General features: G+C 39.8%; 2 protein-coding genes across 3 annotated transcripts in view; both read right to left on the reverse strand.

Moving 5' to 3' along the window:
- Positions 1 to 5,549, reverse strand: part of LOC134673409 (uncharacterized) — a 50,730-nt gene extending 45,181 nt beyond the window's left edge. For both annotated transcript variants that reach the window (XM_063531392.1, XM_063531389.1), the window contains exons 1-2: positions 5,411 to 5,549; positions 4,502 to 5,331 (exon numbers count right to left, since the gene is read on the reverse strand). In XM_063531392.1, the coding sequence (XP_063387462.1) occupies positions 4,502 to 5,331; positions 5,411 to 5,419 (839 nt within the window). In that variant the 5' untranslated portion in view covers positions 5,420 to 5,549. The remainder of the gene's footprint in view (positions 1 to 4,501; positions 5,332 to 5,410) is intronic.
- An 845-nt stretch (positions 5,550 to 6,394) lies between these two features.
- Positions 6,395 to 12,705, reverse strand: part of LOC134673419 (tubulin polyglutamylase TTLL5) — a 72,071-nt gene continuing 65,760 nt past the window's right edge. The window contains exon 19 of the mRNA XM_063531405.1: positions 6,395 to 12,381. Coding sequence (XP_063387475.1) covers positions 12,234 to 12,381 — 148 coding nt within the window. The 3' untranslated portion in view covers positions 6,395 to 12,233. The remainder of the gene's footprint in view (positions 12,382 to 12,705) is intronic.

The following is a 12,705-nucleotide window of genomic DNA, read 5'->3' on the forward strand; positions in this document are numbered from 1 at the left end:
TACTCAATTTCGATACCATTTTCGGACATAGTCTATCAAAACTCTGTCAAATTATCTTCTAGCAGATAGAACTGTGGTTATTCTAGGGCTCTAGGGAGCTGGCTATCCAGATGTGCTGAGATGCTGGGTATTAGACCTGCATTGGCTGGGATGCCAAGCTCAGAACTTAGCAACTCCTCGATTTCGATCCTTTTTTGTAGTTTTGAAAGACTATCTTTCAAAAATTTGACAACTTTCGTTCTAGAAGATAGAATTGCATGTATTCTAATGCTTTAGGGTGCTTGCTATCCAGAACTGCTGAGATGCTAGGTATCCAGCCCGAATTGGCTGGGATGCTAAGCTCCGAACTTAGCTATTTCTCGATTTCGAGACTGTTTCAAACATAATCCTCCAAAACTCTGCCAAATTTGGTTTTAGAAGATAGAACTGTGGTTATTCTAGTGCACTAGAGAGCTGCCTATCCAGAACTGCTGAGATGCAGGGTATCAGACCTGCATTTGCTGGGATGCTACGCTCAGAACTTAGCATTTACTCGATTTCGAGACTATTTTCGGAGATAGTCTATCAAAACTCTGTCAAATTTCCTTCTAGAAGATAGAACTGTGGTTATTCTAGTGCTCTAGGGAGCTGACTATCCAGAACTGCTGAGATGCTAGGTATCTAGCCCGCATTGGCTGGGATGCCAGCTCCGAACTTAGCATTTACTCGATTTCGATACTATTTTCGGACATAGTCTATCAGAACTCTGTCAAGTTTCCTTCTAGAAGATAGAACTGTGTTTATTCTAGTACTCCAGGGAGTTGACTATCCAGAAATGCTGAAATGCTGGGTGTCTGACCTGCATTGGCTGGGATACCAAGCTCAGAACTTAGCAATTCCTCGATTTCGATACTTTTTTGGAGTTCTAAAAGACTATCTTTCAAAATTTTGCCAAATTTCGTTCTAGAAGATAGAACGGCATGTATTCTAATGCACTAGGGTGCTTGCTATCCAGAACTGCTGAGATGCTAGGTATCTAGCCCGCATTGGCTGGGATGCTAAGCTCCGAACTTAGCTATTTCTCGATTTCGAGACTATTTCAAAAATAATCCTCCAAAACTCTGCCAAATTTCCTTCTAGAAGATAGAACTGTGGTTATTTTAGTGCACTAGGGAACTGGCTATCCAGAATTGCTGAGATGCTGGGTATCAGACCTGCATTGGCTGGGATACTACGCTCAGAACTTAGCATTTACTCGATTTTGAGACTATTTTCGGACATAGTCTATCAAAACTCTGTCAAATTTCCTTCTAGAATATAGAACTGTGGTTATTCTAGTGCTCTAGGGGGCTGACTATCCAGAACTGCTGATATGCTAGGTATCTAGCCCGCATTGGCTGGGATGCCAGCTCCGAACTTAGCATTTACTCGATTTCGAGGCTATTGTCGGACATAGTCTGTCAAAACTCTGTCAAATTATCTTCTAGAATATAGAACTGTGGTTATTTTAGTGCACTAGAGAACTGGCTATCCAGAATTGCTGAGATGCTGGGTATCAGACCTGCAATGGCTGGGATGCTACGCTCAGAACTTAGCATTTACTCGATTTCGATACTATTTTCGGACATAGTCTATCAGAACTCTGTCAAGTTTCCTTCTAGAAGATAGAACTGTGTTCATTCTAGTACTCCAGGGAGCTCGCTATCCAGAACTGCTGAGATGCTGGGTGTTTGACCCGCATTGGCTGGGACGCTAGCTCAGAACTTAGCATTTACTCGATTTCGAGACTATTTTCGGAGATAGTCTATCAAAACTCTGTCCAATTTCCTTCTAGAAGATAGAACTGTGGTTATTCTAGTGCTCTAGGGAGCTGACTATCCAGAACGGCTGAGATGCTAGGTATCTAGCCCGCATTGTCTGGGATGCCAGCTCCGAACTTAGCATTTACTCGATTTCGAGGCTATTGTCGGAGATAGTCTATCAAAACTCTGTCAAATTTCCTTCTAAAAGATAGACCTGTGGTTCTTCTGGTGCTCTAGGGAGCTGGCTATCCAGAACTGCTGAGATGCTGGGTGTCTGCCCTGCATTAGCTGGTATGCCAAGCTCAGAAATTAGCAATTCCTCGATTTCGATACATTTTTCGGAGTTGTGAAAGACTATCTTTCAAAACTTTGCCAAATTTCGTTCTAGAAGATAGAACTACATGTATTCTAATGCACTAGGGTGCTTGCTATCCAGAACTGCTGAAATGCTAGGTATCTAGCCCGCATTGGCTGGGATGCTAAGCTCCGAACTTAGCTATTTCTCGATTTCGAGACTATTTCAAACATAATCCTCCAAAAATCTGCCAAATTTCCTTCTAGAAGATAAAACTGTGGTTATTTTAGTGCACTAGGGAACTGGCTATCCAGAATTGCTGAGATGCTGGGTATCAGACCTGCAGTAGCTGGGATGCTAAGCTCACAACTTAGCATTTAATCGATTTTGATACTATTTCCGGACATAGTCTATCGAAACTCTGTAAAATTTCCTTCTAGAAGATAAAACTGTGGTTATTCTAGTGCTGTAGGGATTTGGCTATCCAGAAATGCTGAGATGCTGGGTATCAGACCTGCATTGGCTGGGATGCTACGCTCAGAACTTAGCATTTACTCGATTTCGATACTATTTTCGGACATAGTCTATCAGAACTCTGTCAAGTTTCCTTCTAGAAGATAGAACTGTGTTCATTCTAGTACTCCAGGAAGCTGGCTATCCAGAACTGCTGAGATGCTGGGTGTTTGACCCGCATTGGCTGGGACGCTAGCTCAGAACTTAGCATTTACTCGATTTCGAGACTATTTTCGGAGATAGTCTATCAAAACTCTGTCAAATTTCCTTCTAGAAGATAGAACTGTAGTTTTTCTAGAGCACTAGAGAGCTAGCTATCCAGAACTGCTGAGATGCTGGGTATCAGACTTGCATTAGCTGGGATGCTAAGCTCACAACTTAGCATTTAGTCGATTTCGAGACTTCGATACTATTTCCGGACATAGTCTATCGAAACTCTGTCAAATTTCCTTCTAGAAGATAGAACTGTGGTTATTCTATTGCTCTAGGGAGCTGACTATCCAGAACTGCTGAGATGCGAGGTATCTAGCCCGCATTGGCTGGGATGCCAGCTCCGAACTTAGCATTTACTCGATTTCGAGACTATTTTCGGACATAGTCTATCAAAACTCTGTCAAATCATCTTCTGGAAGATAGAACTGTGGTTATCCTAGTGCTTAAGGAAGCTGCCTATCCAGAACTGCTGAGATGCTGGGTATCAGACCTGCAATGGCTGGGCTGCTACGCTCAGAACTTAGCATTTAATCGATTTTGAGAATATTTTCGGAGATATTCTACCAAAACTCTGTCAAATTTCTTCTAGAGGATAGAACTGTGGTTATTCTTGTGCACGTGGGAGCTCGCTATCCAGAACTGCTGAGATGCTGGTTGTCAAAACTCGGATTTTTGCTCAAACTTAGCATTAATCAAAATTTACCTAGAATTATTTTTCATGTTCGTGTCCCATACATATATGAAAAATTTTTTTTTACAGTTTTGACCAGAACTCATTATATATCGTCTAGAAATGTTAGTATCTTTCATTTAAATGCTATTTCGAGGCTGTGGAGTGGGTAATGGCTGGGATGCTGGAGTATCAAAATGTGAAGTTAGCATCTCATTGTAAAATTTCATTTTTTTCGCGAAAATGAGCAGAACTATTTAAAAAAACCATCTAGAACTGTAGAACTATTAGGGATGCTACTAGAACTCTCATAAAAGTTTGAGATGCTAGCACTTGATATGCTAGGTTCACACACACCTTGCACCATCCCACTAACCCAGGATTAAGCAATTAAACCATTAATCTAGTGTCAAATTGTACTGGTAACCATGGTAACTCCAGGATTATCCAGTTAACCCTGGGTTAGTGGAATGGTGCAAGTGACCCTTAGCAGGATAAATTTTAGGAGTTTTTAAGGATATCAAAGTCATATGTTCTAACTTTAATAAAATAATAGTTCAAAACCAATAACTAACTGTATGGTGCACAATTTAAGAAAAATAAAAAAACCATACTCGATCAAATTTCCACTTTAAATCCAGCTTGAATTAGAGATAATAATTGTATTATCTGAAGTATTCAGATAATACAATAACAAATGCTTCATAGTTATGTAATAATAGCGTGTTCTAGGTTAGGCTCAGATTAGTAAACCATTTACAATTGTAAACAGATTGTATTGCTTTAATACTTCTAACCTCATGTTAAAATGGATCATGTAAATAGTCACGTATACTACACCATTTTGGTTCTTTGAAATATCATATGACTTGAGTGATGTTGTTAGATAAGAGACTACGCAGATTTTTAAATGCTAATCCACAAGACAAATATTTTGTTATTTACGACTATAGGCCTATTGTACACCAGTTACTTTGAATTTCTCGGCAGATGTATGTATAGCCTAGAGATAATGTAAATTTTACTCACATGGGGGATCTTCTGCTGAACATGTCTCCGTTGCCCATGGGTGCCGCTCGGGGAGGCGCTCCTCGGTCGTAACCTCCGGACATGGGCATGGCGGCCCTCATGGGCGCTCGGCGGTCCATCATGTCCCGCTCGTCGGGGTACATGGGCGCGCGGCGGTCGTCCGCGTACATCCCGCTCATGTCCTCGGCCGCGTAGCCCCCGCGCCGGTCGTCGTACATGGGCGCGGCGCCGTAGCCGTCGCGCGCGAGCGCGAAGCCGCGCCGGTCCTCGCCGCCGTAGCCGCCGTAGCGCTCCTCGCCGTAGCCCCCGCCGCCGCCGCCGAAGCCGCGGTCGGCGCCGCGCTCGTAGCCGCCGCCGCCGCCCATGCCGTTCCTCATGCCCATGCCGCCGCCGCCGCCCATGGGCGGGCCGCGCATGTCCCGGCCGCCCATGGGCCCCATGCCGCGCGAGTCGCGCATGTAGGGCGCGTCGCGGGCGCCGGGCGGGCCGCCGCGCATGGGGCCTCCCCCGCCGCGGCGGTCCATGCCGCCGCCGCCGCCGCTGCGCATGCCGCCGCGGCCGCCCATGCCGCCGCGGCCGCCGCCCCCGGGCCCGCCGCGCTGCCCGCGCTCCTTGATCCGGCCGCGCTCGACCGTGATGACGCCGCCGTTGAAGGTCGAGTTATTTAGGCCCCGGATGGCGGCGGCCGCCTGGTCCTCGGTCTGCATGTGCACGAAGCCGCACCGGTTCATGATGTCGCATTCTGTCACGACGCCGAAGCGTTCGAACAGTTTGCGGAGTTCCTCCGGCTTCGAACCCTGGGGCAGGCTCCCGATGAACACTTTCGTTTGCTAAAATGACACGCGAAAGACGTAAATGGCGAGTTTTTGAATATAATAAACACTGTTTCGTGTTGTAGACGACACTTACCGGCACCATATTGTTTTCACTTCTTATATCTATCCTTAATTATTAAAATAATCAGTATAACGTTTAGCGCGACACACCACACTCGAGCCAGCTTTTCTGTAGTAACAAAATGGCGCCGAAAAATGACGCCGCTAAGTAATTGACGCTTAATCCTGATTGGTTACATTTTGCATAATACTTGCTAGCTCTAAAAATCTTTTACGTTATCAAATTTTAATGTTAGGCATGGTTTAGTTGATAATATTGTTTTGTGTGTGTTCTGTGTTTATCAAGTGTGTATTATATTTTACAAATACAATAACCCAAAAAAAAGTAAACCAAGAATACATCAAAATCTGGGTATAATGCTTGATAGTGCATGGGAGGCTTTAAGCAATACATACAATACGATACATACAGCCGGCGCATGGCAGCCCCGATTTAAAAAGGCGGGAAAGTGTTATGCCGGCTACATACGTAACGATAAATCGTTGCGATAAAACTGTGCAGTCCGACTGTGCAGATAAATCGAACCGTGTGTATGACAAATCGTTGTCGATTATCGTAACTGCACAGTTTTATCGCAACGATTTATCGTAACGTATGTAGCCGGCATTATAATGCGCTGCATTGTAACTAGCGACCCACCCCGGCATCGCACGGGTTAACGGGTTAAATTATACACCTAAATCTTCCTCAAAACAAGAATCACTCTATTGATAGGTGAAAACCGCATGAAAATCCGTTCAGTAGTTTTTGAGTTTATCGCGGACAAACATACAAACACACGGACATACCCGACGGGGGGCGGGACTAGTGATTATAATAAATAATAATAATTCAGCCTACACACGTCTCACTGCTGGACACATGCCTCTTCTCATGTGCAAACAAATAAAAAGTTTAAAATCGATAGAATCGATTTATCATTCCCATACCCATAGTCGTAGTCGGGTAAAAATTAAATGTCATTGCAAATAGGTATCTAAAAATAAAAGACATCAATGAAATGTTTAATTTATTAGCTCAAAATATATTTCACAGTATGAGATAAAATTTCTGGTGGATACTATAAATTCATCATTTTGTACTCGGCGGAGCAAAGCTTCACTAAACATAGTGTAATATTTATTTTATGCCTAAAACATTACGGTAACAAATCAAACTGTTTCATGCATATGGCACGTCAAAGGAGTAAGAATCAATACAAAGCTCGGCCAATATTTCAAGACATAAAAATAATTCAATTTGTTTATCATTAAAATATACATATACCTACAAATAAAATAATAACGGAGATCAAATCATGGAAAACATGTTTTATAATATATTTCTGCGACATTGAGTATACATATTGTTAGGTAGTTTAAATTATGAATTTCTATAATTAAAAATAAATCAAGCCAGTAAATTATTTAAATAGATATTAAATTTTGTTAAAAGCAGTTTAGGTTTATATAATATTTATATCTTTTGTAGTTTGAGGAACGCTTGGCAAAAATTGCTATAGGTATATTTTTTAAAAGTATTTATGCACAGACTGATCCAAGTTATAGATTTCAAAATGGTGTCCTGCACCACTGACTTTTAACTCCTGCAAAAGTATAATTCTAGCATAAAACGTTTATTCATACGGAATTCAAAGACGTTTTAATGAAGGTTATACAAGTTTTAATAAAATCTGTCCATCATGTATTCTATGTACTTAAATAATTGAACTACATAGACCGAATCAATAGATTAATTTTATTGGTAAAATGTTACAGTAAATACAATTTAGTTATATGCTTAGGTACAATTAGTTAAGTACAATTTTACTTCGTAAATTTATTATGACTATTATAATTTTAAATCCACAAAAAAAAGTAATCAGAAATAAGTTTTACTGTAAATAAAATATAATTATTTTTCATATTCTAATTTTGATTGTCAGTAAAAGTATTCCAAGCATTTCTTTCAATATACCACGAAGGTGGCAAACGAGTGTGTGTCGGTTGCGTCATTGTTACATATTTTAAACTTTTGACGGCCACGACTATTTTACGATTATTTTTTAACACGCAATAGTAAACTTTATAACTATGTATCAAGGTTCAATTTATACTGTACTTTGCCGGCTATAGCCGACTGTGGCGGTCAAAGGGTGTAAGTCCAGTTACTGCTTGCAATACTAGTACTGTGACAAGCCTAGTGATGTGAATAAACAAACTTTGGCGCCTTTAGCCTAGGTGTGACCTATCCGGACTAGCATCGATTTTCGCATCACTAACACTATGCTAAATCTTCGTACCTATGCTAATGAACACTAATATATTGCGTTAGCTACTTGAGTACATAAGAATTGCAACGAGCGCGGCTGTACAAACAGAATAAAAATATAAATCATTTATAATAATAAAAAATAATGTTTCTATTTCTAAAACTTTCATGCGTGTATGTAAATAAATTTAACTGGTATCTATGTATTTAATACTGACTGAAAATTATTACGGTTATAATTATTTTAGGTAGGTAGGCTATTGCTTACTGCTAACATGCAATTATAATAATACAAAAATATACTTAAGAGGAAATCAAATGTGATTAAATTTGCTTTAGAAGCGACCTTGCCATTAAGAGTATAAATAATATTGAATAATACTCATCTAAATAGTAAGTAATTCCAAAGGGTTATCAACTGTAGTATTAATAACTCTTGGCTAATTGGGTGAATCAACTATTTATATTGTTGCTATTCTGTCCCGTTACCCAGGAGACAATAGTAACATAGTCTATCAAACACATTGAGAGTTCGTGATGGAACCGAGTATAATTAACACAAAATGTACATTTGCTAGCTAAATAAAAATTTGTTAAATCTTGAGGTTTAAATAGTGACGCAGGAGACAAAAAAGTTGATTCACTCAATAATAAAAAAAATATATAACAAAAAGCAAAGCGACTAAATACATAATTCGTGAGACAATATTTGTTATTAGCTCATTATATCTCAGTCCATATATTTCCGTACTTCTCTAGAACTCTAAACATTCGGTTCATTGTTAGAAGCTACTTTAAGTACGGGAAGATACAGAGGTAGTGCATAATTGTTTGCCATCGTATTTTCTCGGAAAGGTTCGTATTTGTCATGCTACTTCAGTCAACCTCAGTACTTTTTGTACCGAGACTGACTGAAATAGCAAGATGCGTTCGTCGGTTTCCGTGAAAATACGATGGAAAATAATTATGCACTACATCTGTATCTCTTTTATCCTACAGAATACATCAAAGTATTTTTGGTGAAATACAGCATGCCGTAAAAATATCTACACTATACAAGGGGCTCAATGTGGTAATATGCACATCTCGTGTTCTGCTATTTTTGAGCGCCTCAATCTCGCCAATATATCCGATATAGGCACATCAGCTTCTTTGCAAAATTGAAAATTTATATATTTCGTTACAGTTTGTTGGTTTTAACTTTTAAAGTAACTAATTTCATACCAGTTTCGCTGTAATTTCTTAGTTAATGAACTGTACGGATATGATGGTCGTATTTGTCTACGTGACAGCGTGATAAAACGGTGTCCGTCTCTTTCTATCCCGCCGAGTTAAAAAATGACAGTTGTTTTATCACGTGAATAAATGTGGATAAAGCGATCCATAATAGGCTTGCTTGTTTTATATAAGTAATACGTTGGTACTGGGCAACTAAATTGATCCGTACCTTTGCTCGTTTTAGCACCTTATGATTGTTTATGCTACATCTAGTGGAGTGTACTATATTTTGGTAATAAAGGTAGGTACATATTTCGATTATCTTTGGTTAACTACAAAAAGGTAACATAATGCATGTTTAAAGAAAAATCTAAGCTTATTATCAGAACGATAAAGGACCAAGCGGCTTGAAATAACCCATTAATCCCAAATTACATTTATATATTATTTAAAAATACAATTTAGCTACGTATTAATATTATTTATTCCAAGATAATGCAAAGCTAATTAGAGATAAGCTAGAAAATTCGAATTTTTGAACAGATAGACCAATGAATACCTATCTACTCTATCTGATATGACACAGTAGATACATTTCAACCAACTTCACACCGATTGAGATTCTTATACATATATCAATTTACTATCTTTAAGTGGCTTTTTAACCCCCAAGCACAAAAATCGATTTGGTTATATGTATCATAGTGGCTCACAAACAAATTAACAAATTAATTTGAGTGCAATCTACTGTAAATGATTGATGATACACCTGCGATGGTTCTTTATATTTATAGCTTTGTCGAGGGGTTTTAAATTTTGATGTAGAGCTTTTAAACATATTTCGTTGCTTATCATGAATAGTGACACAAAACAAAATGAAATGCCATTCGATTTTAAATCTTACCAGTAAAAGATAGAATATTAAATGCAATAGCATTTCATTTTGAGTTGTGCCACTGTTAATGATAAGCGTCGATTTTTTTACGTAGGTACAGTCACTACACTGGATTGTTATGCCATTTAGGATTCTTGCTACATTAGAAATTCTATAGTGTATGTATTGAACAATCAATTTAGTTAGGACCCTAAATGGTGCAACAATCGGGCCACTTGAGGTCTTGGTTTCTATTTTTTTTTATCTATTTCAGTTTGCGGTTTTATATCTTTCAAATGTCACTAGACTGAGGTTTTAGATTTTCACATCCAAATCAACTAAGCTCTCATTTTATTTTACAAAGTAATTATACAACGTGTGCGGTTTAACTTCGATACGAACATTTACTTTGCTGGTCTCCAGTACCCAGATCTCCTGCATAGTCTTAAGATATTTGGCTTTACTCGGTTATCACATTCATGTGGATCCATATGACGCTCCGGCAAGTGAGCGTGATGCACTTATATAAGTATGTCCCACTCGCATACCGGAGCAGCGAATGTGAAAACCGCTTTAACACGTTCACTGTCCCAATCTGAATTGTTAACCTTACGGCTTTGTAATAGAGGCTTGCCGTGACCCATATACGGGGCACGGACAGTCAACGTGTTAATCATAGCCGCTGCCTTCAGTGCCTCTGCCTTCAACCATTTACCCATCAGAATACCCACACTTTTGCAAAATCCCTTAAGTACTAACACTGCCATCTAGCGGCCTAATTTTACATTAAACCTTTATTATCACGTGGTATTATCAACTAAATATATCCTTATAGTAAATAATTGTATTCACATCCGTTTAAAAGCGAGGTAAGCATAGCTAAAGAGATTCCGAAAAATACCACACAATATTACTAAGTCCAGTTTTAGAGATAATACTTAGAATTCAATTATTCTGTTTTATTATTGGACTTGATAATAATCTGTGTTTTTTAAATTACTTTGCAACACACGCATTCAAATGGAACACACACATTAAATTTATTTATTTATTGCATATTCACCCGACATTAAGATAGTATGCCATTGCCATAAGGCCTCCTCTCTTGTATTGTAATCGTAGGTACTCTTTAAAGTAAGCTTTTAAGTAATATGAACAAAATATTACAATGTTAAATTCATGACAAATTTGGATGCAAGACGAAATTTGCTTTTCATCGGACTCTTCTTCCTCGCGTTATCCCGGCATTTTGCCACGGCTCACATAGGAGCCTGGGGTCCGCTTGACAACTAATCCCATGATTTGACGTAGGCACTAGTTTTTACGAAAGCGACTGCCATCTGACCTTCCAACCCAGAGGGGAAACTAGGTCTTATTGGGATTAGTCCGGTTTCCTCACGATGTTTTCCTTCACTGAAAAGCGACTAGTAAATATCAAATGATATTTCGTACATAAGTTCCGAAAAACTCATTGGTACGAGCCGGGGTTTGAACCCGCGACCTCCGGATTGCAAGTCGCTCGCTCTTACCGCTAGGCCACCAGCGCTGCTTTTCATCAGACTATTGAGGTCTAAATCCAGTTCTTAAGGACATTAATTAATTTTGTCCAATTAATAATACTTTATTAATTATACTTGACAACCTATCCTTCCCCCTTCTCCCCCCCCCCCCGGTTAAAATAGAAGTTATCCTTTCCCTTTGAACGCCAAAAACGTCTAGCATCGTCGTAAGTAGTCACGCCGACAGCGCCAATACATCACAGTAGGTATTCTAACCTCACAACTCAATTGCGTGGTGGCGTGATAGGTTCTAACCTCAAGATTTAATGCGTGGTAGCGTGAAGTGTCTCAAAGTCCTGTGCTGTCTCGCGTACTCAAGGCTTGGGGTAGCGAGTTCACGGAGTATTCGACCACAGATATCACAGTAGGTATCTCCTCATTAATGCGTGGTAGCGTGATAGGTTCTAACCTCAAGATTTAATGCGTGGTAGCGTGAAGTGCCTCAAAGTCCTGTGCTGTCTCGCGTACTCAAGGCTTGAGGTAGCGAGTTCACGGAGTATTCGACCACAGATATCACAGTAGGTATCTCCTCATTAATGCGTGGTGGCGTGATAGGTTCTAACCTCAAGATTTAATGCGTGGTAGCGTGAAGTGTCTCAAAGTCCTGTGCTGTCTCGCGTACTCAAGGCTTGGGGTAGCGAGTTCACTGAGTATTCGACCACAGATATCACAGTAGGTATCTCCTCACGACTTAATGAGTGGTGGCGTGATAGGTTCTAACCTCAAGATTTAATGCGTGGTAGCGTGAAGTGCCTCAAAGTCCTGTGCTGTCTCGCGTACTCAGAACTTGGGGTAGCGAATACGAGTATGTCACGGAGTATTCGACCACAGATATCACAGTAAGTATCTCCTCACGACTTAATGCGAGGTGGCGTGATAGTTTCTAACCTCAAGATTTAATGCGTGGCAGAGTAAACTGTCTCAAGGCCCTGCGCTATGACTTCGCGTACTTCAGGGCTTGGGGCAGCGGCTTCTCCTGTTTCATGGACTCTTTGATGACCACGTCCGAGTCGGTGAAGGAAGGCATCGAGGAGTTCATGGAGTCTTCGACTTCGGCTTTGCTGCAGGAGTCTGACGGTGGTCTGGGAAAAAAAAAACAGAAATGAGAAACAAGTTAAGCCATTACCGCATACAATGCCGTGTATAGCGGATATGATATTCAACTCTATTAGCGGCTATTAAAGTTCAAATTTAAACGCTGCTGAGTTTAGAGGAGGGGAGGTCCATCTTTATATACTGAATATCGTAATTCAAGACCAAAAAAGTAAGACAATGTTGCCACTGCAATATTTTTTTTGTGAAACAGAAAATTCCTTTCTATAAATAAACACGCTAAGATATAATAATTTATTTATTGGTAATTTTACTCCTACGATTTATAAAAGTACTTATATTTATTTATTTTT

This window comes from Cydia fagiglandana, chromosome 18 (genome assembly GCF_963556715.1).
Source record: "Cydia fagiglandana chromosome 18, ilCydFagi1.1, whole genome shotgun sequence".
NCBI lineage: Eukaryota > Metazoa > Arthropoda > Insecta > Lepidoptera > Tortricidae > Cydia > Cydia fagiglandana.